This window comes from Erithacus rubecula (assembly GCF_903797595.1).
Source record: "Erithacus rubecula genome assembly, chromosome: 4".
Taxonomy (NCBI): Eukaryota; Metazoa; Chordata; class Aves; order Passeriformes; family Muscicapidae; genus Erithacus; species Erithacus rubecula.
Window position 1 is genome coordinate 38,419,076 of NC_136686.1, and position 24,313 is coordinate 38,443,388.

General features: G+C 38.9%; 1 protein-coding gene across 3 annotated transcripts in view; it reads right to left on the bottom strand.

Moving 5' to 3' along the window:
• The window catches only part of MON2 (MON2 homolog, regulator of endosome-to-Golgi trafficking), a 62,444-nt gene extending 49,106 nt beyond the window's left edge, over positions 1-13,338 (bottom strand). For 2 of the 3 annotated variants that reach the window (XM_079303556.1, XM_079303558.1), the window contains exons 1-2: positions 13,040-13,300; positions 1,372-1,435 (exon numbers count right to left, since the gene is read on the bottom strand). In XM_079303556.1, coding sequence (XP_079159682.1) covers positions 1,372-1,435; positions 13,040-13,150 — 175 coding nt within the window. In that variant the 5' untranslated portion in view covers positions 13,151-13,300. Of the gene's footprint in view, positions 1-1,371; positions 1,436-13,039 lie in introns of all 3 variants that reach the window. The other variant, XM_079303557.1, reaches the window with a different exon arrangement.
• Positions 13,339-24,313: the final 10,975 nt, after the last annotated feature.

The following is a 24,313-nucleotide window of genomic DNA, read 5'->3' on the forward strand; positions in this document are numbered from 1 at the left end:
TATAATTAATACCTCAAAAAATACAAGAGTTCATAAAGAATTGAGTCTGTTTAATGGCATTATGCTCTAAAAGTGGAATATTAGGATAATGTGCAGGCAAAGTACATTTTCCCAGTACAAAACTGTGGAACAGAGGAGGAAAAAATGATTATCCTATTAGCAAAGGCTAACTAATCAAAGTAGCTCTGAGGACCTGCTGGTTTCCCAAACCTCTTAACAACAAATCTGTGCATGTTTTCTGAATGAAATAAATACTCACTACATTCTAGGTTAAACTTTCCAACTTTTAAAAATTTACCAACTATAAGAAAGTGTTCCCTCAAAAAGATGAAAGCAAAGATTGCCCATACATGACCAAATTTAATTATCTTTCCTATCTCATCCCTTTGAAAATTAAAAAACCTGAGAATTTTGCAGGATTAGAAACTACCTTTCTAAAATAATAACTTCTTTATGCAGTAATATGTTGGCTTCCCAAACAGCTAACTACTGCTTTCCCTTTTTCATTTGTGCATTTTGATATAGCTGACATTACCTGGCATACTTTTCCCACTTATGTCAGCATTCATGACAGCAGTAAAAACAAAGAAAATAAACAAAACAAAAAAGAGGCATTAAAGTGAAATACTGAGGAGTGGGTCTGTTAATTCAAATAATCCTAGAAAATGCCTCCTTAACAATATCTGATATACACACATCAAAACAAGATATGGTCTTGTAGCTACTCCACTGGACCTTCCAAACAATCTAGCATTTCAAGGATTTTGACTACATCTGGGGTACACACTCAAATATTAACACAGGGACATTCAAACCCTGCCAAGCAAGTGGCAAGAAGCCAACTTTATGAAGCTGAAGACAGTCAAGAGATACTGTTTTAAGCACTTACAAAGCTGCAGCTCACAAGATATGTCCCATCCCTCAAGACATTGGAATATCTTAAATTGAATGACCTTATCTCAGATAAAGATGGATTTTTGCCTGCCAGTTACAAGTCCCCAAAGGCTGGATTAATACATAGACATGGATCATTCTGCAGAACTCCACACAGAGTACTCACTCACAGCAACTAAAACACTGAGAACATGGGGTCTTAGTATTTCATGCTATTTTTCTAAGTGGATGATTACTTTTGCAGAGCATCAACTGAAAATGGAGCCCTCCCTCAGCATTCTAACAGCACTAACAAGAGACAAGTAGTGTTAAAAATCTTCTATGCTACTGGATTTTTCTGCTAGGTGCCCAAGCATAAAGCATCAATAATACAGCACACACTAGAAGACATGTAGTATTATTAGCCATATTCAAGACATCTTATCATTTTGATCTGTAACTCAGCTTTATTTTTCCTATTGCACAGCAAATTATTACCTGCCAAAATATCTGTGTTTCGTGCAGCTATTGTTTTCACTTTTATTATTCCTGATTCAGCAGCCTGGAAGAAAAGAAAGCAAGTAGTTTAGGTTCTGTATCATACATCAATATCTGAAAACAAATAAAAATTATTGTAGATAAATAAAGTATAGTCTCAGAGCAAGAAATGTGGTTTCTGCTAGCAGAGCTATTGCAGAAGTTAAATTTTTGTAGCTGCTGAAAATCCTTTCTAGAATTCCTCAGGAAGGGTTATATTCAAAATTTTAGAAATCATTATCCTCATTGGATTACTTTCCAGCCTTATGAATGCAAAAAAAAAAAAACCACCCCACTAGCAAGCATAAACACTATTCTATAGTCTCTATACAGTTTCACACTACAAGTATAACAGTGAAACCCATCTGCCCCCAGATTCTGACTCCCAAATGTCCTATACAAATTATCCCAGGGCAATGCCATGAGGTGACTTTCTAACAATACTCTGTTCTTTCCAGCATGCCATCAGTGCACAGCACCAGTTCCTCCCCTTTCCTCGGCAGAGCAGAAGCATCGTCCCCTCCCTCGCACACTCCTTCAGCAGGGCACAGCGTGGCCAGGTGACAGCCAGGGCAGCCCAGCCCAGCCAGGACACCACACACGGCCCCAGGGAACAGCAACTCCCTCTTCCATGCACACAAACACTTCCCTGCAGACATCACCCAAGTCATGTTCTCTCATGGAAATCAAGCCAAACTGGAAACGTAACACTGAAGCTTTGTATTTCAAGACTGACTTCTGAAAGATTTGTGCACAAAACACAAAAGATATATTGTGCCCTTCCATTTTTAAATTTCATTAATATACTATAAGCCTCTGGAAACAATTAAATCAACCAAAATAAGTGCAACAGGTTTTCCCAAATGACTGGATTCCAATTGCTGGAAAATACTGTTTCGCAAATATGAAAACACGCTTCCTCTTTTATTTCAGCTTTTCAGAATTTTTTCAGTAATTCTGTGTGCTTTCCACATTAAACACTTCTATTTTTCCTTTGATAGTAATATTTAAAGATGTGTGCTGTCACCACATAAAACAGATTAGAGAAGCAGAGAAGCAGTGACAGCAGAAATATGAAAACGATAGTGCATGAAATTTTACCAAGTATTAATACTCCCTCTCCATCAGAACATTATTCCAACAAGATTTCACAGAAAGTCAGGCTAAGGTGACTGTATAAATTCACAATTAAATATTTTAATTAAGAGTTGATATACATATTTCTCAAAAGAGCTAAATGAGAAATGCAAAGCACAGGGTTGTTTGGTTGGTTTAAAAAACAAAAAAAAACCTATTTCCCAAAACAGTATAGGAAGACTAAACACTACCTTAAAACACTGGAGATTTATTTAAGTTTTCTGAACATAGTTTTCTACTTTAAAAATAAAGTCAATAATATCCACAGCCTAATTAACAATACAACATGCTCAAATGAGCACAAAGCAACATGAACATGCATATTTTGCATGACTAAAATAAGGCCTGCCAAATACAGCTCTCATTTATTTTAATTATATTAACTTAACATGTTGAAGTTCTTGAGACTTAAGTCAAACCCTGTTTTTCTTCAGTTATAAACTGTCAGCTAATTGGAGGCGGTTCTTGTCACAACACATTGTTCTTATTAATTAATATGAAAGATTTGTCACAGTCCAGTTTCAATTATCTTTAAATTAAAACTAATCACATCTACCAGCAATTGATTTCTGTCCTACCAGGAGTGAAAAACTCATTCTGATTCAAAGAAATATTAAGCCTGCTCTTACTTGTGAAATTTATAAACACCATGCACTTTGGACAAAAATTTTCTAACATAATGGCTCTCAGTTGTTTTCATGCTGGCTTTATATAAAATAGCCTATATTTTCTTTTAAAAATAAGGTAAAACAAAACAACTGCTGAATATAACCATTCTTCTTCATGAGATATAGAAATTTGTATGATTATGATAAAACTCTTCACCTCCTTATAGACTTCTCAGTCTTCAGTTGAAACAGGGAAGAATTTCAGCCTTCCTGTCATTACAATTGCTGTGAGCATCTTTCCAATTTTTGGAATTTTTTACTTTGTTTAGGGTCAAAAGCACTTATCAGATAACAGAGGGAGATCATATCTGCTCAGGCAATCAGGAAGGAAAGATTTAACATATCCTCAAGCAGAACTAACATTTACCAACATCCAGGTAACATTCACAAGTTAAATTTCTCCACTTTGTAGTCTGTGTACATATATTTAAATTAAATAAATAAATAAATAGCATATGAAGGTATTAGGACAACTGGGATATTCAATTCTGCATGAATTCAGCATAATGTAAAGGCAAGCCATGCACACCATGAGTAGTAAGTGCATATAGAAAGCTCCAGTTCTTCAAATCAGTTTTCTGGGACACTGTGGAAGCCCTTAAATCCAGATGCAGCAGGTAATCTACATTACCAAAAGATGCCACTACAGCTGACTCCATGATCATCATAATGTTACCCAGCAGCCCAAGAACAGGACTTGTCTTGACAGTACAAAGAATAATGGCATGCTATGTACTTGAACATTTAACTCTCAGAGGCCAAGACACCTTGGACCTCTATTGCAATGCATAGAGGCAGGCAAATAAGGGACAGAGTAGTCAGCTGGGATGTGATCTGACTGTCTATCAGGCACTCTGCAGTAATCTCTATGGATTTGTCTTTACTCTGGGGTAAACATGAAAGTGTTACCTTTCTTCTGTTGAAAAATAATTACATAGTTAAAAACTTTTTCTATGGAAAAGATGACACAAAATTTGAATGTAAAGTGAGAAAAAGCCATTGTTGTCTCTGCCATAGTAATTGGGTTTTTTAAAGTTTCAAATCTGGATTTTCCAAAAAGCTTTAAAAAGGATAAATATGCTGGTCTTCAAATGAACTTATATCTAACAATTATGAACAAAAGTCAGCATCTTTTTGACTTTATTAACCAGAATATATACATTCTGTAAGGATATTTAATATAATAACCAAGTATGTGCTAATTTCTACTAAGGATTGATCTGACATTAAGGATATTTTCGCATGAATGTCTAAATGTGATAGCATTGTTACCAAAGGTTAATAAAACTAGGAATTTTCACTGCTAGTGCTTTTCAATGACCATTTGTGTTTTCATTGTACACTAGAGCAAATTGCTATCTCCAAAAACACTAAAATTGTTGCAACATTTGCAGTCCTTACCACATAAGTTATTGATTTCTGCATTCTAAAAAGAAAAGCATTAAGAATGATGGTTTTTATTAGTATTTAAATTACATTGTTTGCCAACCTTTTATTAAGACTGGATGAGAGTAATATGTTATCTATAGTCACTTCCATATCTATTACATGAAATAAAAAAAGCAATTTTTTTCTATCCATGATTGTCTGCCTTTCCAACTGGAATACTAACCCTATATCCAACAGTTTAGGTAAGAGGTCCTTCTGTCTAAAGTACAGTTTCACTTTATTGTTAATCTGGCTTGCTGTGCAAAAGCACATTCTGGACCATTACTGTACTGCTAAACTATTATTTTGAATAGCACACACAAAAACTCCTTACTAAATCAGTTTCATGAAAGCACTGAAGTGTATCACATTTGTGTGAAAAAGCACTGTACTTGCCTTTTGCATTTTTATCTTTTCCCCCCTGAGTACCATCCCTACTCTGACTCTTCTCTTTTATATACACTCACTTTACATGTAATTTACATGTAACTGGCAAATGATCTGGCATTGCTGTGCTGGGTTTATTACACTGAAAATTTTATCATTTTGCTCAAAAATTATCATAAATTAGGAAAAAAAAAAGCATTAGCAGATTCTATCATACACTTTCTTCTCCAGCTGAAGATTTAAGATAATGAAGTTGATGTTTTTTTGTTTTTCAAAACCACACAACTTTGTTCATTTTCATTAATCTTCTGAAGTTTTTAGTTTGCAGTACCAGCAGCCAATTCAGAGTCCTGAAGGTTAACCATCACTAATGCCAAAAGAATTGCCAGAGTTATCTAAAGTGCTTCAGAGCTACTGCCTCTGGAGCTGCCTCACTTGATGTGAACCTAAGATACTCAAATACAAATACTTAATATTGCAAGTTTTCATTTGACAGTCAAAACACTACACTTCAACTGGAAAAAACATCACATACAAATTATCAGATCAAATCACAATGCCTAACATAAAACAACTCATTACTGAACAGTACTAATGTAGGCAGAAAAGGCAAAAAAATTAACACCTAAAAGAGAAGAAACATAAGCCACTTAGCAACAAATTTTTAAATTCTTCTCAACAGACAGAACAAAGATGTATCTCATATTTTGTGTTGTATTCTATATAAATTATATGGATACCTAAATATTATATATAATATGTGCTATATAATACATTAGATTCCTAATGAATATCCTGAGAGGCTGTGTCTACCATTAAGAGATCTCTGAGTGATCCGTTCAAGTACCACACAACTGATTTATACCACTGAAACTGAGCACTTGCACTCGAATTTTAGTTACTTACTTCTAACCCAAAAATTAGCATTCTGTGTTAAAAATAAAACAACCTCCTGTTTCAGAGCTTCAGGAGACATACACACTTGAAGTTCAAACTAATGTTGCCTTCAGCTTGTCAATCACAACAGATGGGACCAGGCAACTTTTGAGGACTTGCCACAAGTACTATATTCAATCAGCAATGTCCATTTGCCAGACATCTGGTAAAGAGAAACAACAGTTGACAATATAGGCACTCACTGAGAACTGCAGTCACCAAGGATTTCCAACTCGTGCTACAAGCCTCCTATATAATCTTCAAGAAGCCAAGGGAAGCAGATGGGAATTAAATTGGAGATTAAGATGCACAAATTTAAATATTTAGACTCCTATTACAATGGAGATTGTCTTTCCTGAATGCTCCTTAATTCTTAAAGCCTCTCCTTAAGCTAATTCAGCTGACCCACTAGCAGGGGCTCAATGCAGAGGTCTAAGCTCAGGCTGCTGTATCCAAGACAACAACACGCAGACACCAGAAGACCCATGCTCTTCTGGACCAGAGGCTGGAAGCCAAGGGATAAACATTACTGTATCTCAATGCAATGCAGAACACCTAGTGTGTAGGTGACAGAGGAAATCAATTCCTTGGCTACAAGACACTCTGAATAGCTCTTTGGCTCTGTTGATTGCATTTCCATGAAAAGCCAAGCCTGCACAATCAACAAAGCTTAGACACCTTAATTCTACACTGAAAAGTGTAACTTGGAAAGCATAAAGACAGATTGATATACTGAAACTTTTAATAATTTTCTTCATTCATCAAATTGCAAGGTATTACATGATGAAGAAATTTGACCTGTGTGCCTTACATGAATCACTTCAGCACGTGGCATTTCTTCTAAAAGACTAAAATGATCACATGAAACTTATGACTTACAATGAACCATAAAGTTTAGAACACATCTGAATAGATGTTTTCCCCTAGAATTCTCTTCTAAAAGTATAATAATTAAAAAATACAACTGTATAAAGGTCAATATTGAATAAGAATCACTGCAAAATTCATGGACTCCAAACATAAAGCTAGCAGACACAGCAATTGGCAAAGACCAGAAATTACAAAAGAAACTAAGAGATATTAGGAATTACTGGTTTCAAGGTAACAGCTCAGCTATGGGCTGGTAACTCAAGAATGCTACAGTGTAATCTCCAGTCACATGCACAAAACACAAGCTTTAGAGCAAGCTGCCTAAGTATGACAACATACATTCTGCAGAGCATTGTTCCTCTAATTCAACAGAACCTTTAAAATATTAGTTAAGTGAATACCCATCACAAAAACAAAACAAAACCCACAAAAACCTCTAGTTTTCATCCTTCTAATGTTGTGAAGACGTGAAAATAAACCAACCTGGAAAGTTCAGTGTAGGTTGAATTCCCTGTGGGCAGTAGTGTCAGAATTATTTAAATAATTTTATTCAAAAAAATAAAGCAGGAAACGCAAAAACTTCATTACTCTTACTGAAAATGGTCCATGTACAAAGTTTTTCTTTCTTAGGTTCATTTGGCTCATCCTTTTACCACTAAAGTAGCATGAATGCAGAGTACTCAGAAACTATTCAATGCTCGAAGTACATCAAGTGACTCAGATGCTCAAATCACAAGACAGTTCAGAATGTAATTTTTTCTTAGCCTTCTCCAACATGACTATTGCACTATGTTCAACTAAATTTCTGAAATACTATTACCATTACAGAATAAACAGCTAACAAATATTCACACATTTTAACTGTTCTTTCCAGTTGCATTAGGAGTCCTAATAATCACTTCGACATTATATACTCAAGTAACTGATCTGTATCTTTTTAATGTGCATTTCACTTTTGCAATACATTCTCATGTTTAGATTCACACAGTTAACCAATGACATCAGAGGTTCTCTAAAAAGGACAAGCTTCCCAATTAATTTTTTGGCACTAAAATGTGATCAGCATATCACTCCTAAACAATGATTTAACCCAGGGGACTGAACTGTCATATATGTCACTCAATGCAAACAAGAATGGACTCCAAAGGAAGAAATGCATAATAATGCTTGTCCTCACACAACACAACATACAGACTCTCAGAAAGGGCAAATCCTATCTCTTGCCTCTGGCTAGTCCATACTACATCTACTGTAATTAAATAACTTAAAAGTTTGCTTTGTCCTGAAGTCACTCAAATCCTACTTTCTAAACTTTTACCTTATGAGCTTTGTAAGGCTACTTGCCTGCAAGAAGACTTGCTTATAAAAGAAGAAAAAATAAGATTGCAAAATTGGATTCTATTCTTTTTCCTAGACACACCAAATTACAAAACAGTTTCAAAATTATGCCTATGTGCCAAAGGTGCACACAACTCAAAAAGTAGCTAAGTAAAAGTAATGCTGCTCTTTCAAACAAGGATCTGGTAAAGAAACAGCACAGTGAAGCTTTCTTCCAAGGGACTGAAGAGAGCATTTCTACTGATGAAAGCATTCAAAGCTAATTCTATGCTGCTCTCCCAGTGGAGGCAAGTTGAACACCACTTCTTTTTCAGTCCTACTATAGCAACAAACATCTAAAAACATACAGGCACCTGCAATCCATAATGTAACAGCCAAGAGAAGGGCACACCTCGGCCCAGGCCAAGTTGATTCTGTCATGGGATGGTGCAGTAGAGTCCCTGTCTGCTCCAGCATCGTCTGTCCTCTTTCTTCCCCTCTCCTACCAGCACAGATGTGCCTGAAACTGTGCAGGGGGCTGGGTAAGAATTCATTTTTGTGGTATTTTTTTTAAACTCACTTTGCTTTTACTGCTATTTAAAAGCCAAGAAAAAACCTGAGACAACAGAGACTACATGCCTACTAGAAAGCTGCAACTGCTTGATTGGATCTGTGTAAACAACAAGGATTTACATACAACTGGAATTCAGGCTGCAAGAAACTTCTGGGTACACGTATTTCTTGTTTTAACACCATTATTTCTGTCAATTATAAACATTTTGTCCTTGTATTTCTAAGTTTTTTAATTCAGTGGAATTATCTAACCAAATCAGATGCATTTTACTGAATAGTATTTTCATTCTGTAATAAGAAATAGCAGGTAACCTATTTAGGACACTAAGTGATTTTCAATTCTGTAGTAAAAGAAAATTCTTACTCCAGTTGACTAAGAAGAGCATCACCAGCTTTCCACAAATGCAGCACACAATACCAAAACTCCAGTCACTAGCTGATTAAAATAGTTTATAAAGCTCTATGTGTGCAGCATGCAATTCAGGGCAGTGTTAGCAGCATTACAATACTCTCTAGTACAGAGCAAATCTCAGAGCCCACTGTATTAAAAATTACATATTAATGATCACATTGTATTTTTTCTAGGAGAAACACCAGATTACTTTAGATAACATCATTAGAACTGATACCTGCACCAAAGACTGTTTCATCCTCCGTAATTTCAAGCTCCAAAAGACAGTGTTTTATTTACACTTCCCTGAGAGCTTCTATCCCATCCATGGCTGGCACCTACTTTTCTAATTGTGCAACAGAAATACATCACGAAAATACAAACACATTTTGCAGCAATGTCATTATTTGTATGTCTGCCAGTATAACAGGTTTGGCACATCAGAAACATAATCACCAAATCACTTCTTGGTCATAGTGTATAGCATTTGTGCCTAGTACACTTCTGTAGTCAGTGCTGATCTGAGGAAGTATCAAACAGAACAACATCTAGCAACAAAGAGAAATAGATTTCAAGTGTAATAGTAACTGAGATTCTCCACACCCTTAAGAAAAATAGGTCTGTTATGTTATTTAAACCCCAAACATCGTCAGCAACGTAATTTCAGACCTACAGGTTCTTTCTGCAGCTCCCATTTTTAAAGGAAGGGCATAACATTGGAAGATCCTGCTCTGCTATTATTCATAACACAGAGCACAGACAACATATGGATAGTCTGGAACCAACAAAACATCCTGTTACTTCTCAGCAAAAAGCTCTAAGGGGAAGGAAGTTGGCCACATATTTGTGTTCCAAGTTTAACACTGGAAGTAACTCAGTGATTTCAACATTTCTTAACAGATTATTGAAGTCAGCAAAAACCGTTACTGGACTTACAATTACAAGATTTTCACATAAGCATGACCTACTAAGAAAACTTTACAGACTCAGAGCAACAGAAAAACTGAAATTAAAGTCCTCAAAACATTGAAGAGTTCAAGTTCCATTTTCAATTAAGGTTCATTAAGAACTTACTTCTACTTCTTAACTGAGGATAAGATCTAGATCCCATGGCTAAGTGTCCCCTTCTCTTCTGCATCCAAACCCCACCCTCACCCTCCTCCCCCAATGGAATTTCAGTAAACTTTTTCAGCTGAGACATGTATCTGCCTGTTCAAAAATTATTTAATATTGCTAAGAGACACTGCATAATTTTGTAATAACATATGTATTAGAAAGGTGTTTAAAGAGCGAAAACCAAAATGCTTTTAATAAAAAAGGCCCTATTTTTCTGATCATACAACTGGTCTAAATCCTTACAGTGTTGGTTAAAGAATTTACTCAAGTTAATCATGTGAGCAACAAGCAGAACTGAGAAGCACATTACTACTTTTATCATAGCAAACCTACCAGCTAAATTCACTTTGTAGAATTTTAATGCTATTAATATAAAAACAAACCAAACAAAATATAACAGAATAGACAATTCATTTTACAAGTGGCTGAAGATAACAACTATGAGCAAAATCTTTCACTATGTCAGACACAAGAAAGATTACGAGAAGCAGTTTACCTTTACAAAGTACCTATCAAATATGACAACTATGATATATATATCATAACTATTAATTTGGGACTAGAAGTTTTTTCAGTAGTTTTATCCCAGTACAGTAAGCTTGTTAAGTGACATGAAAGCATACACATCAATTGCAATATAAACTCATAAATTACAAAGCATGTGGGAGAATTCAGTTACACTGCGAGTAAAAAAGTGAGATTGTAAGGAGGGTGAATTTGTTTATAAAAGCCACTATTTAAATATGGTATAAAAAACTAGTGCTGTTTCAAGTCAATAAGAAGAATATGTCATTACTCTGATCACTCTAGCCAAATTTATTCATGATCAGACCAAAAGCATACAATTAAAATATCTCTTTTGCAGTTGAGATTTCACCAAAGAAAATGACACCCATTTTCTTCAGAAGTAGAACAAAAAATGGGCTTCCAGAAGTGAGGAAGTAAGATCGTTTCCTGCAACTGTATCATACATCCTACTGCAGGACTGCTTTCACTCAGACTCTTTTGTAAGAGCACACAACTCCCAGCAGAAAGTCCCACTTCTATTCCAATAAACCCATCCATATCCCAGACAACTGCAGAAAAGTTTAAGTGCTTTTAATGAAGAAAGCTATACAAATTGCTGTCAATTTAAAGTGAACAAACAAAAGTCGATCTTACACAAGAATATGAAAAACGTGCCGAACAAGTATGAAGTACACGCAGCAGTTACAATAATATTCAGCCATGGCAAATGTCATGAAGCATTACTAAAAATACTAGCTTATGCATGACACTGCCCAACTCCTTTGTAGATCTCTAAGAAAATAAACATTAACACAGTGGGGAAACTTGTTCAGAGACTAAACAAGAGTCACACAGTAATACACTGAAGGGAGTGCAAGCAGCACTCCCATCTCCCTCCAAACACACAGAGACTTCTGTTCTACTGACTGCAGCTTCTTCTTATTTACATGTGACCACACACAATTTCTCAGGACTGATCACAATTTGCTCTTGTTTTCCTGTGACCGCACAAAATTTCTCAAACACACCAGCATTCCTCTGCAAACTAAAATAGTACATAACACGCTCTGCTACAATGTATTGCTTCATGTCTTTCAAAACAGGCACAGTCATTAGCTTCAACTCAGTTGTCAAAATGCATTATACTTTGTACAATACTAAATGTGCTACCACTTAATTGGAACTTAAGTCACATAACATATGCAATGCCTTTCTTATGTGCTTCTGGGAATGCATCTTAATCTGACTTAATCATTTGGTATTTTTCCTCCCAATATTACACAGAAAACTTTTTAAACAGCAACTTTTTTTTTCACAGAAAACTTTTTTAAACCGCTGATAGATTAAAAGTTAAACTGACTGTAGAAAAAAACGAGAAAAACATATGGTTAAAAGTATATTTTAAATTAGCATTAAAAAATCCGAATGTTCTTCAATTAAAGTAATCCTGCTCACCGAGATTACTGAGGTCTCGGGCTGCACAGCGTAAACTCAGTTTTCAAAAATAAAACATACAATTCTATTGGAATGAGTTTATCAAAGGTTTGTTTAAGAAATGAGAAAAAAAAAAAGTAACCCAAACTTCTACGTCTCCCAAGTTTCCTCGGTTGTGCCCACACCACTGGAAATCCACACAACCCCAAAACGACGCGGGAGTGATGACGAGCGACCCGCAGGGCACAGAGCAGCAGCCAGAGGTGTGCAATGGGCAGGAGCAAGGCACGGCGGCGCGGGCAGCACAGCCTTCGCGGGAGGGGCAGGCACAGCCCCGCGGGGAGCCCTGCGGGGCCCGGGCTCCCCCGGCAGCCGCGGGGCCGCCGGGGCTGGGCACGGCCCTGCTCGGCCGCAGCCGGGCTCGCCGCCCGCTCGGTGCCCGCACGCCGGGCCGGCCGAGCCCCGGCGCCCGGCTCGCCTCCGGCCAGCTTCCCTCGCTCGGTGGCGCCGAGACAGCCAAGCCCAACTTTGTGTTTTCCCCGGCGGGCGCAGCGGGGCCGGCCCGGCTTCGCCCGCCAGCAGACGGTGTGGTCTGTCCGCCAGCCCCGCTCCCCGAGGGGCACAGCCGGCGCACGGCCCCCGCCTCGGCACGCACTGAAAACAACAGCCACGGAACACTCGACAGGCACAGCCTGTCTGGGCACAGCCCGCGGCCGCGGCGGTCGGAGCTCACCGGGCTGGGCACCGGGATGGGCACCGGAGCACGGGCAGCTGCGCTCCGGCCGGGCCCCGGGAGGCCTCTCCGGCACGGCGTCCGCCGCCCGGCTCAGCCCAGCACGGCCCGGCTTGACTCGCCGCCACTCACCTCCTTGACAGGGGGGAATTTTTTCCGGCACTCCAGGCTCAGGCCCCGCAGGTCCCCCTGCATGTTTTCCAGCAGCTTCTTCACGGCTTCGGGGCTGCTGGTCCCGGCCATGGCGCCGCCGGGCCGGCCCCGGGCCGGGCGCTGTTCCGAGCGGGCAGGGGCAGCGCCTGTGGCTCCGCGGCCCCGGCCGACACGTCTGCGCCCCGCACCGGAACCCTCCGGCCCCGGCCGCGTCCCCTCCCCGCGCCGCGTCCCCCCCGCTCCCACAATCCCGGGCGCCGGCAGCTTCCGCACACACGGCCGGGGGCGGGGAGAGCGGCGGCCGGCAGGAGGGAGGGACGGAGGCGGCGCCCGCACCCGTCCTGCCGGGCCGGGCCGGGCTGGGCCGGGCTGGGCTGGGCTGGGCTTGGAGCGGCCCGGGGAGCGGGGCTCTCTTCCACGGGTATCCTTCCCGCGGATCATTCCCGCGGTGTCACTGGGTCGGCCTGAAGGGGCAGGAGAGGTGCTGGGACCTGGGCCGCGGCGGGGCCGCCGGCGCTGGGGAGCCGCCGTGGGGAGGGGACAAACCGCGGCGTTGGCCATGGGTCACTGAGGAGGGAGGCGGCGAAGCCCTTTGGGCTCCAGCGGCCGCCAACCCCCCGAGCGGCTGCAGGATCGGGGTCCGTCCCCTCTGGCCGAGTCCGGCTCTCTGGAACGTTTAATTTAAAAAAACAAAAAGCGAGGTGTACTGTTTTTCTTTTGAATCCTGAAGTTTGCTTTCTTTCCAATGCGGGTGATCGTGCACTGAAACAGATTGCCCAGAGAGTTTGCGGAGTCTCCCTCGCAGGAGGCTGAGGGGCTGTCCGGTACATTTGTCCGCAGTGTGTTCGGGGTGACCCTGCTTGGGCAGGGAGGTTGTGCGGGTGACCCAAAGCGGTCCGGTCCGTTCCAGCCGTGCCCACCCCGCCTTCCAGCAGGAGTGCAGCCTTGTGCCCTGCTCGCCGTGTGGGCGCGCAGCGCTCCGTGCTCTCTACGCGGAGCGGGTGCGAATCCTTCCTTGAGAAGCTCTAAGATAAACACAGGCTGGGAGAAAACAAGGGCGTGTGGAATGGTTGGGTCCCGGGTACCTTCCATGTCACCAGCAGTATCCCTTAGAATTCATAGCAGCAATTTTTAACCCATTTCTAAACCTGGCTCCTGAGAAACCAGCAGGAGCTCTTCAGTATCTGTTACTTGTAGAAGTGCAGGGAGCTTGGGCCTGATGGTTGCCTGGGAGCTTCCTTCTGAAGGTTACCGTTCATATATATATTCACCATAACAATTAATATTTCACAAAGATTTTGGTCTCTGCAATGATAATTTTTCCATAATCTTGGTACTGTAAATACTGTACTGTGCTAGCTGCCTACTGTAATGCAGCATGGTTCTGTTCCTCATCTATAAACCCAGGGAGCTGGAAAACATCTGTGAGTTTTGACATGCTGTAGTTTTCAAATCTGGGAGTCAAAAAAAATTACAAAGAAGGCAAATGAAGGACAAATTTTTACTGCCATATGATTTAAAAAAATTTAAGTAACAACTTTTCTTCAGACTTCCCTGAAAGTCTTTAGTTTTACTCAAACAACGTTCTAATATTTTGGGTTTTTTAGCTTGTAATGAAAAAGTAAATTTTTTTCACGAATTTGAGCATCCTACTCGTATGTTGAGTTCATTTACTGTGAAAACCATTGCAAATTATACAGTAAACAGGCTCCCACTGGCACAGCATTGACTGTACCTGTATACATAGATCTTTGGGGGTGCTTTGTGAAGAAGAGTGCATGATTGTTTTCTAAGTAATTTGTTATTTTTAAGATCATTATTTTTATATTGTGTTCAATGTATTGGCTGTTAGCTTGACAGAATGGGATAAATGGAAGTGAGTTTTTAAAACTGTGTGTAATGCTGCTGCAATTCAATTAGGTGGTCAAGCTTTATATGCCTTCAGACAAGGAATTAGTAAAAAGCAAACATGCTTCTATAAATTGCTATACTTTCAAAGTGCATTGGTCTGTGTATTCTCAGAAGCTTTGATTTTTCTATGGTTATTTAAAAAAAAAAAAACTAACAACAAAAGAGCAAGACTCTTGTCTTCAGTAAAACCATTTACATGCTTAACCAACAAGCATTTTCCTAAGGATTTTCCCATCGTGGTGCATCTGTTCTGAGCTTCAGGCCTGATGCAATTCACAGACCAGTCCAAATACCTTAATAAGAAACATGGATGATTAGCTAGGAGAATGAATGAATTAATTAATAATTGACTATACACATGTATTTCTTAGGTAAGTTTTAATGATTTACTTCCTTCTTGTTGTTTGGATTTTTCTACAGATTTACTGTACACAGATAGCACAGACACATTGATATTCCCTGAATCTACTTGTCTGCTTGTTTGCATACAGGTATCAGTTACATTGATTATACTTATCTTTTCAGCTATTAGCTTAGCCACTCAGTTTGTTCAGCCTTGCTAGCCAAATGCTCAAAGATTGTTCATGAGTTTGGAAGTGTATCTTACAGCTTGTAGAATTCTTGCAGTTGTAGAATTGAAAACTCTTCTGCATCTGCTGAATACAAGAACTGGGAAGATATGCTTGAATCTCAGATGTGTCTGTTAAAGAACAAGGTCATCTTTCTCACTGTTTTGATGTATGCCTTTTGTAAATACATAGATTTATCAGTTAATCTAAGTCAGTGCAGTTAAACTCTTTAAACTAGCCAGGATCCTTTTAAGTGACACTGATTTGATTGTGAATGGGACTTCTGCAGTTGCATTTCATTTCAGTAGCTTCTATTGCATATAGTCCTAACCCTCAGCAGAAGTGCTTGCCAGTCTTTTGTACACTTAAATACCCCAGTTACAATTCAAGTCACTTCTGATTCAGAGGGTGGCATGGCATATGTGGACATCTCTGAGGGCACATTTTTGACCAGCAAGCTAAGAATGCTAGTTAGCTGTTTACTGACTTAATTGGGAATAGTGCATGAGCCTGCAGCTCAGGTGCATCTCTCAGCTTTTAGGCTTTGTATTGCACTGCAATTACTGCATTGTGGTTTGCTTTGTTATTAAATTATATGTTATTTTGTGATGGGCAACAGATGATTGAAATAATTCCCTGTAGCTTTATAGCCCTAATTACCAACAAAAATGCTCATGAGACCTATTGTCACTCATTAAGTTACCTCGTGTTCATTCCAAATGATGCACATCAGTCCTTTTAATTGGATTAAACATGGGATGGCATTTGGCTGTATTAATTTCAGGTATTTAGTCCTAGTTATAGCCCATCCTGGTAGATGTATGCAGATGCAGGCTTTGTACATGAAAACAGGGTTCTGTCATCATGCTATAAGAGGCAAAATTACCAAATTTCATTCACTGTGGCAATGAATTGCCACAGTGGGAAGAGTTGTGATTTTTCCCTGAGTTCACTTTACCTACACTCCTGTATACTTCTGTAAGTGATATGAATCTCTAAGTAGTGACAGTACAAAACTACAGGATATGAAAAATCAATTGTGTGGAAAAGTAAAGGTGTTTGCAGACATCTCTGGTGATTTTTTGTACTGCAGAGTTAAGAGTCACAATGGAGAAAATTTTGTCTCAGATTGAACAAAGATACTCATACCAAAAGACAAAGTTAAATTTTAAATTAAAAGACAGAGAGAGATTGATTAATACCAAATATGTCCTGTAGTCTTTTATAAAAACTATGCATTGTGTTGGTCTGTGTAAACATAAAGATGCCCTTTACCAAGTGAACACTTCAGGAGCTCCTTAAATTACAGACCAAAGAAGTGGAGCAAGAGGGTATTTGTTGTGACACAAAACGGTTACAAGAAGTAATTAATTTTTCCCCCTAATATATATTATTCTTTGGGGTTTTTTATGAAACAGAAGTGAAGTCCTTGTTCCTTCAGGATGTGGCTGTGCAAGGAAGTTAGATCTACCAGCAGATTGTAAAGTATGTTTTCCAGTGTGAACTCCTCATTAATTTAGCCTGTGTTCCTTTCTGCATAGGTATGAGCACATGTTTAGATGTTAGTACCCATTTTGTTTATACCTTACAGTTAATACACATTTTATTTCATTTGGTCAATGGAAAAAGCAATCCCAGCTGCTCTCTATTGGTAGACCACCCTCTTTGCCATTAGCAAACTATTGGTAATTATGTCACATTTTGTTTAAGGTCACTCACAACAGCGTTAAGCAGCAATGCCCAAAATGTCAGACCTGTGATGTATATTTGGGATTCAGCAGTGATTCCCTATTGAGTGCAGAGCCCCAGAGCCTACACACAAATATCTCAACCAGAGGTTTAGATGCTTCCAAGACTCTCATGTAACCAGACAGCAAAGCTGGTTTTTTTTCAATTCTTCCAGCTGGAATCTTGTCCAAACAGATTCCCAAAGCAGCGTCTTTTGGTGGTGGTGGTTGATTTTGTTTTGGTTTAGTTTTGTTTGTTTGTTTTTATTGGCCTTTTGAGTGCTGGTAATTTAATTAGCTGTACCTGGTAACACCTTTTGTGAGAAAGAACTGCTGTCCAATGCTTGAATTAATTTATTGCTGTGTTAGAGCTGGCAATGTAACAACAGACCAACAGAGACATGATAATCACAAAATTTTATCAGCACCTCCCATGCCCTTCATACTTTCCAGCTCACACAGGAAGTATGTGGCTGGCCTGGGAAACAAACATTACTCTGTGCTTTAAACTGAACTTATCTTTCATTCACTTACATAAATAACAGATTAATATCTGTTCATCTGTGATTTTTTTCCTACATGGTGTGTAATGCACCCCATTCATGATACCTTTTTTTCTGTCAAGTATACAAAATAGAGAAACAGAGGTGGAGATGCTACTTGACTTACATAGAAGAACCCAACACTGACCATCCTTACCACCTTAACAATTAGCACAGAATCAAGTCACGGTCAGCAGATTAAGAAACTTCAGTAATGTTGCACTTATGATCAGAATTTACTACAATCTTCAAGTATTTTATTAGAAATTTTCATTTAGAGATAAAGGCGTAGTTGTGTTGAAGCAAAGCAGTTGTGTTTCTAGGCACTGTTACTTGATCCAGAGCTCTTCCAGTGGACAGTGCATTCATCTGCACCCTCAGCAGAAGTTTTTTCCATGCTGACTGCAGGATTTGTAGCTTAAAAATGCTCATCAAGAATGTCAGTAATTTGCATTGTGCTGCAATCTCGTTATTTGCTCCTCTCATCTATTTGACAAAAACCTCCCTACATCTTAATAATTTCTCTATCTTCTTCAGCTCGTATGAAAATCATGGAAGAACTTCCAGACATCTAGTAACCTCCAGACAATCTACTAATCACAGAGCAACACCAGAGGGGAGAAGGGTGTTCCCCTGCGTAAAAATAATTTTTTTGGCTGCTGCAGCAGAGAGAAGTCACTGGATGCTTTCTGCAAACTCTGGTGAGTCCTCTAAGATAATCATTCCAGATTGCAGCTCTTAGGCTGTTGAGTGATACCATTACTACAGAACAGTTGTCACCAGCTGAATGGATATTAGTTCCTTTGTGTTAAGAGGTGGCCTCTATGTAGCAGGAACTGCAGTTGTATCTGTAAAACACGTGATTATAGAAATAGCTACACTCACTACACATATATGTAGCATGGAGACTAGCCCACCATGTAGGTATTCTTTTCTAACACTGTCACAGCTACACTACTGCCATGACCAAGGTAATTTGTAGCTAACTCAGCTACAAAGCTAGTCAGCTTAGAAAAGACAGGGTATGGTCATGTACTTCTGAGAGCCTCTAGCACAAATGTTTGCAAAGATAACTGAAGTGGGACTGTTCCATTATTTTACAGGCAGTTCTTTCTATAAATCCCACGAGGATTAGAAATTTCTTATGGAAGAAATCTGAATGAAGAACTGTAGCTCGTAGAGGCTTTGGTTTACCTTATGTAATCTTTGTTGCTTTGTGAAGATTATAGACTTCTTATCTAATTCAGAGAACTTTGCCCTTAAGATAAATATTTGTAGAGGTTCATGTGTGTCTGTCTTTATAAGCAACAATCTGAAAGAAATTTTGTTACTCAGGTTGGATCCAAACAGCTAAACAGAATGAACTTACTTCTCAGGAAATTTGGAAGATAGTCAAAGTATCCAAGCATAAAGATCCAAATGCTTTCCTTTGTAGTAATATGGGTAGCCAGATCACCTCCACATGTGAATATGCATTCCCAATAAAGCAGGGCAGTATCACTGTATGTATCTACACCCTGGGAGATGTGCTAGCAGAGACATCCATAACCAAGGATGTACATGTGTGGCAATTACATAGTTAATGTCATTAGTTAATACTGGTATTTGGCAGTATTTCTACAAGTTGTATTCAGTATTTCACAAACAGCAGACACTTGCTGGAACCTGCTCACAGGGCACAGTGGATGAGCTTGTCTGTCTCCTCACACCAGTGCATGGATGTGCTCTTGGCTACCTACTGGCTAGAGCATAGGAAATTCCAGGTCTGAATACTCACTGTTCCACTTGAGAGCCAAGCCCTGGAGCTACTGAACAGATCATTAAGTGGGATGTAAAACTTGTTCAGCCAGTCTGAAACCTTATTTCCTTTTGACAGCATGGTCATCAGTAGATTCTTATGGCTGTTTATTTCTAAGGGCCTTGCTTCTCTGCTTCAGTCATAACTAAACTGTGCCATGATCTAAGAGCATGTGATAAACAATTGAATTACAAAATTAGAAGTTAACATATACTAAGTATTGACAGGTTCTTTGCCAAATTACTCTACTCCTGACCCACTCAGCCACACTTCATTATGGGTGATACAAATGTCTGGTGGGCTTGAATGTCGTTGTTGGAGGCAAGATCAAGGAAAGCCAGAACCAGCTTTACTAATTGGCAGAATTTCAAAGAAATTAGCACATTATTGTCCCGTGATGAGCAGCTGAGGGAGCTGGGGTTGTTTAGCCTGGAAGAGGCTCAGGGGTCACTCATTCTCTCCAACTACCTGAAAGGAGCTTGTAGGCACATGGGCACAGCCTCTTCTCCCAGGCAGCTTGTGACAGGATGAAAGGAATAGTTTTAAGTGGTGTCAGGGGAGGTTTAGGTTGGACATCAGGAGAAATTTCTTTACAGAAAGGATGATTAGACATTGGAATGAGCTGCCCAGAGAGGTGATGTAGTCACTGTCCCTGGAGGTGTTTAGGGAAAGACTGGATATGGCATTTAGTGCCATGATATAGTTGATATGGTGCTATTCAATTAGGTCTTTTCCAATCTAATTGATTCTGTTACTCATTTTTTCAGCTCTTCAGGGCATTTCAAACCTTCCTTTGTAAACTAGTTCCTAAGAATGATTAGGAACTCAGCTTCCAATCCTCATAATGTGCTCATAATTGTTTCTTTTCTACCGCTTTATCATTATCTTTCACTAAGAAGTTAAATTCATTGCTAGAACCCAAATTACTTTTTTGTTGTATCTTTGCAAGACAAACCACCAGTATCAAAAGATTTTAATTTTTGATTGCCTGTTAATGACTTCTGCAGTTGTTTTTTTAACCATAGAACACTGTTGCTTTTTGAAATCCTCTACCACCTCCTTAGTAGTGTCTTACAGCTACTTTCTTATTACATTCATCTTTTCTATTCATGCAGTATAGGCTTCACCATACTCTTGGTTTGTCTTAGTGTGATTCATTGTTTTAAAATACATTCACAGTTCTGCACTATTTCTTTGTCTCTGCTATTACAGAAACAATGTGCATCATAAAAATAAGCTTCCTAAATCACAATTTCTGACTGACAATGACATTAACCAAATAGAATTTTGAAGATTACATTGAGAGAATAACCCAATACTTCCCATATTAAGTAGTACTACAACCTTCTTTGATTTATCTTTTTATCTGCACTACCATATCTCAAAAATATTATATAAATAGCTAAGGTTAAATTTTCTGAAGACATCTGCTATGGCATTATTTCCTATACCAAAAATCAATGTTATTTGTATTTGCTTTTAATAGGTATAGATGATACAGAGTCAATAATTACTGTCCCTTGTATTTGCAGACCTTCTCAGGCAAAAGACACATTTAAACAATACTCAGAGCATAATATGTATTTTAGAACATTGACAGCTGTTGAAAACAAGCACAGCTCATCTGAAGTTTTTCCAGAGCATTCATTGTGTTCTGGAAAATGCCTTTGTGCCCCCAGAGCTGGTTGCAGACCTCTTACCAATTGCATGACATGTAGGTATTAATTTTTAAGGAACTACTCATTTTTCAACAGGGGCATGTCTGAATGGGTCATTGTGTTTCAACAGAAATTGTCATGGATAAGCAAGGATGCTCTTCCAGAATGAAAAATAAGGAAGGAAAAGGGAGATGTATGTTTTGGTATAGGCTGTAACTAGGGGAAGGTGTTATTTGGAGGAAATGATAATAAATAAAAGGTCTTTTTTGTGGTTTAAGCCCAGATGGAAATCAAGCCCCACACAGGCACTACCCCTCCCCACTCCACCGAGAGAGAAAAAACATTAGGTCTAAAGAGGGAGGAACATTCCTCTGAGAACAGGATATTTCTAGATTCAAAGATCTCAGAGCTGGGGCAGGTGGTTTAGATGACTCAGACTAATTTTCCATCCCAGAAGGGGAAGGGCTCTTGCACCTCTCAGCTGCCTCCCTCCATAGCCCAGGGAAGGCATCTAGCCCAGAGTTAACAGAACAACCCTCCACTTGCCTCTGCTGTTCTGCTAGTATCTTCCTTCTTCTTTTAAAAAAAGTAATTGCATAGAAGACTCCCACACTTACCTCTGTTTTCAGATTGTTCTGTTCCAGTTTTGAACCACTAGTTCTTTGAATGTTTCCCTATATTCCAAGACTCCCTGAGTAAAGTCTCCCATCATAAAGTATCATATGCAAAGTGAGGCACTTCTGAATAGTCTGAGAAAGCAATTCTTCTTCTCCCCATCTGTTAGTGCAAATATATTTACTCTAGGGTTGTAACTTTTTTCTATAATGTGTCCCAGGTTATAATCTGAACTGTTAAAAGGTAGGAACTCAAAAAGTGTATTTTCACAGGCTCCTTACCAAAGATTTAGAAAGATGAAGCCAACTTCTCATTTCTGTTTATGTATCAAAAGGACTAGTTCTTGTGCCTGTTTCAGTGATGAACTGCTTGTCTCTGGGGGCTACAGAGGATATAGGAGTATTTGCCATTTTCCACATTCTATAGATATGATCTGCGTATTTTGCACACTGAATAAAAACATTAAGACCAAGTGCCACCAACTTCTTCAATAACATCTCTATTCCACAATGACTTCCTAATGGAAATTATTTTGAAGTTGTTGGTCATTTCCCAAACTTTGTCTTGGATGATACTGCACAACATTCACATTTTGATGAGAGTATTGTGATACTTAAAGAGACAATTAAGTGCCAAGTACTGAAATAATTTAGGATAATATAGATATCACTTTTATCAACTGTCTTTTTTGGTTACTGCCCTGACAAATAACAAAAGTTACTTTTCATTAAACCATATCTAGAGAGTCCTGTATTAACTGTTGCATAATTTGGCCCAGGACGACTGTTAACACTACCTGGCATATAGCAACTCAGTTCATTCCCAAAATAAATTTGTCACATTTGGACTGTTCTGGCTTTCCATGTTACTCCAAGATGTAATTTCTTTTCAGTAAGACAGGTCTCTCTGCTTGCCTTAGGAGCACATAATGCCAGTAAAGCATGCAATCTTAGAACTAGAGAACTGGAACTGTTTTCACAATGTTTACCCCCCAGGGAAAGAGAACTAAACAAATCTGAAGAGAACAACTTGCCTGCAGACTAAGAATATGCTTATTCTATCAGATGTATTTTTGCTATTGTTTCACTACATTTATGGTGATTTTGTCAAAGTGACTAGTACTTAGAAACAATGAAAAACCATATCCTACAACTGCAACTCTGACATCAAAGAAAGCAGCATAAATTTTTAAGAAAGCTAGTGGGTTTGCCAATTAATTTCTTTGCCTGCCATAGATTTCTCTCTAAACATTGCAAATCTCTTGAAAAAATACACTGCACTCTGTAACACAGGGCTAACTTCCTGGGAGATCTGGAAGGGGTTGTGGCCTTTCCATTAGCAAATAGCTGCAGATGCTGCAGATGTTCCCATATTATCTAACTGTGGAACATCTGACAGTTTTTCTCATCTCATAAGCTCTGAAGTAAGCTCCAAATTTCACCTCAGCATGCCAGGAAGGCAGGTGTGACTTTAGTTTAGCTGGACAGATCAAGGAGCTACCTGCACCAAAACATCCAGAACATTGTCTGAAGCCAACTAAAAGATATTCTGGGCAGCATTTCTTTACCTCTCCTTCCCTCCCAGCCTGGTTTTAAACTACATATTGCTGTCACAAAATCCAGAGCAAGGAGGAATTGCAAAATATCTTCTGCTTCCTACTCTGTTTTGTTAACTGAATATTGTAATTTTAGAGTTTATGCTGATACTTAGTGACAGCAAACTTTTTGATGAGAAAAACACACTAGATTTTTATCTGATATGATTTGTAACAGATGTTAGGATCCTCTTCTCCATAGAATGATGAGTTGAGAATAACTTTTTATGAACACTGTAAATAATAATATATTTTCTGTACTTTAAAATGTGTTCACACTGGAAGAATTGTATCTTAATGTGAATATATGTTCTATAAAATTCACAACTTGACTGAATTCCCAGAAACATTTGAGACACTCGAATAGAGGTATTACTGATTTTTATCTCTGATTAGGAAGCTGATTATACAAGCTGTGTGTTTGCAATTTTGTGAGCAAATTAACAATAACAAAAAAAATTAGAATCAGTCTATGTATTTTTTCTAATTAAATGTTACTTTGATCAATACCCTTTTAAATTCTAGCTCTGTTCTAAATTCTTATTCTATTGTTAGTAGGTAGGTACATTCCTTCAAATATAACATTCCATATGTGTGTGGTCATATGCATTTTCAAAGGGAGAATGAAGGACTTATGAATTACCAGATATTAAAGCTCTAATCTACCAACTCCTAAAGTACTTCTGTAAATCAAATGAGATCCTTTGCTCTGTGGTGTGGCTTTTCCAGACAAGTTCTAGGCTAACAAGATATAGAAAAAATAGAAGCATGAATATAAGGGGGCTGTCTGTTATTCAAAGAGTTGATCACTTCTCTAGGATTATTTCCAAAAGCTTGTA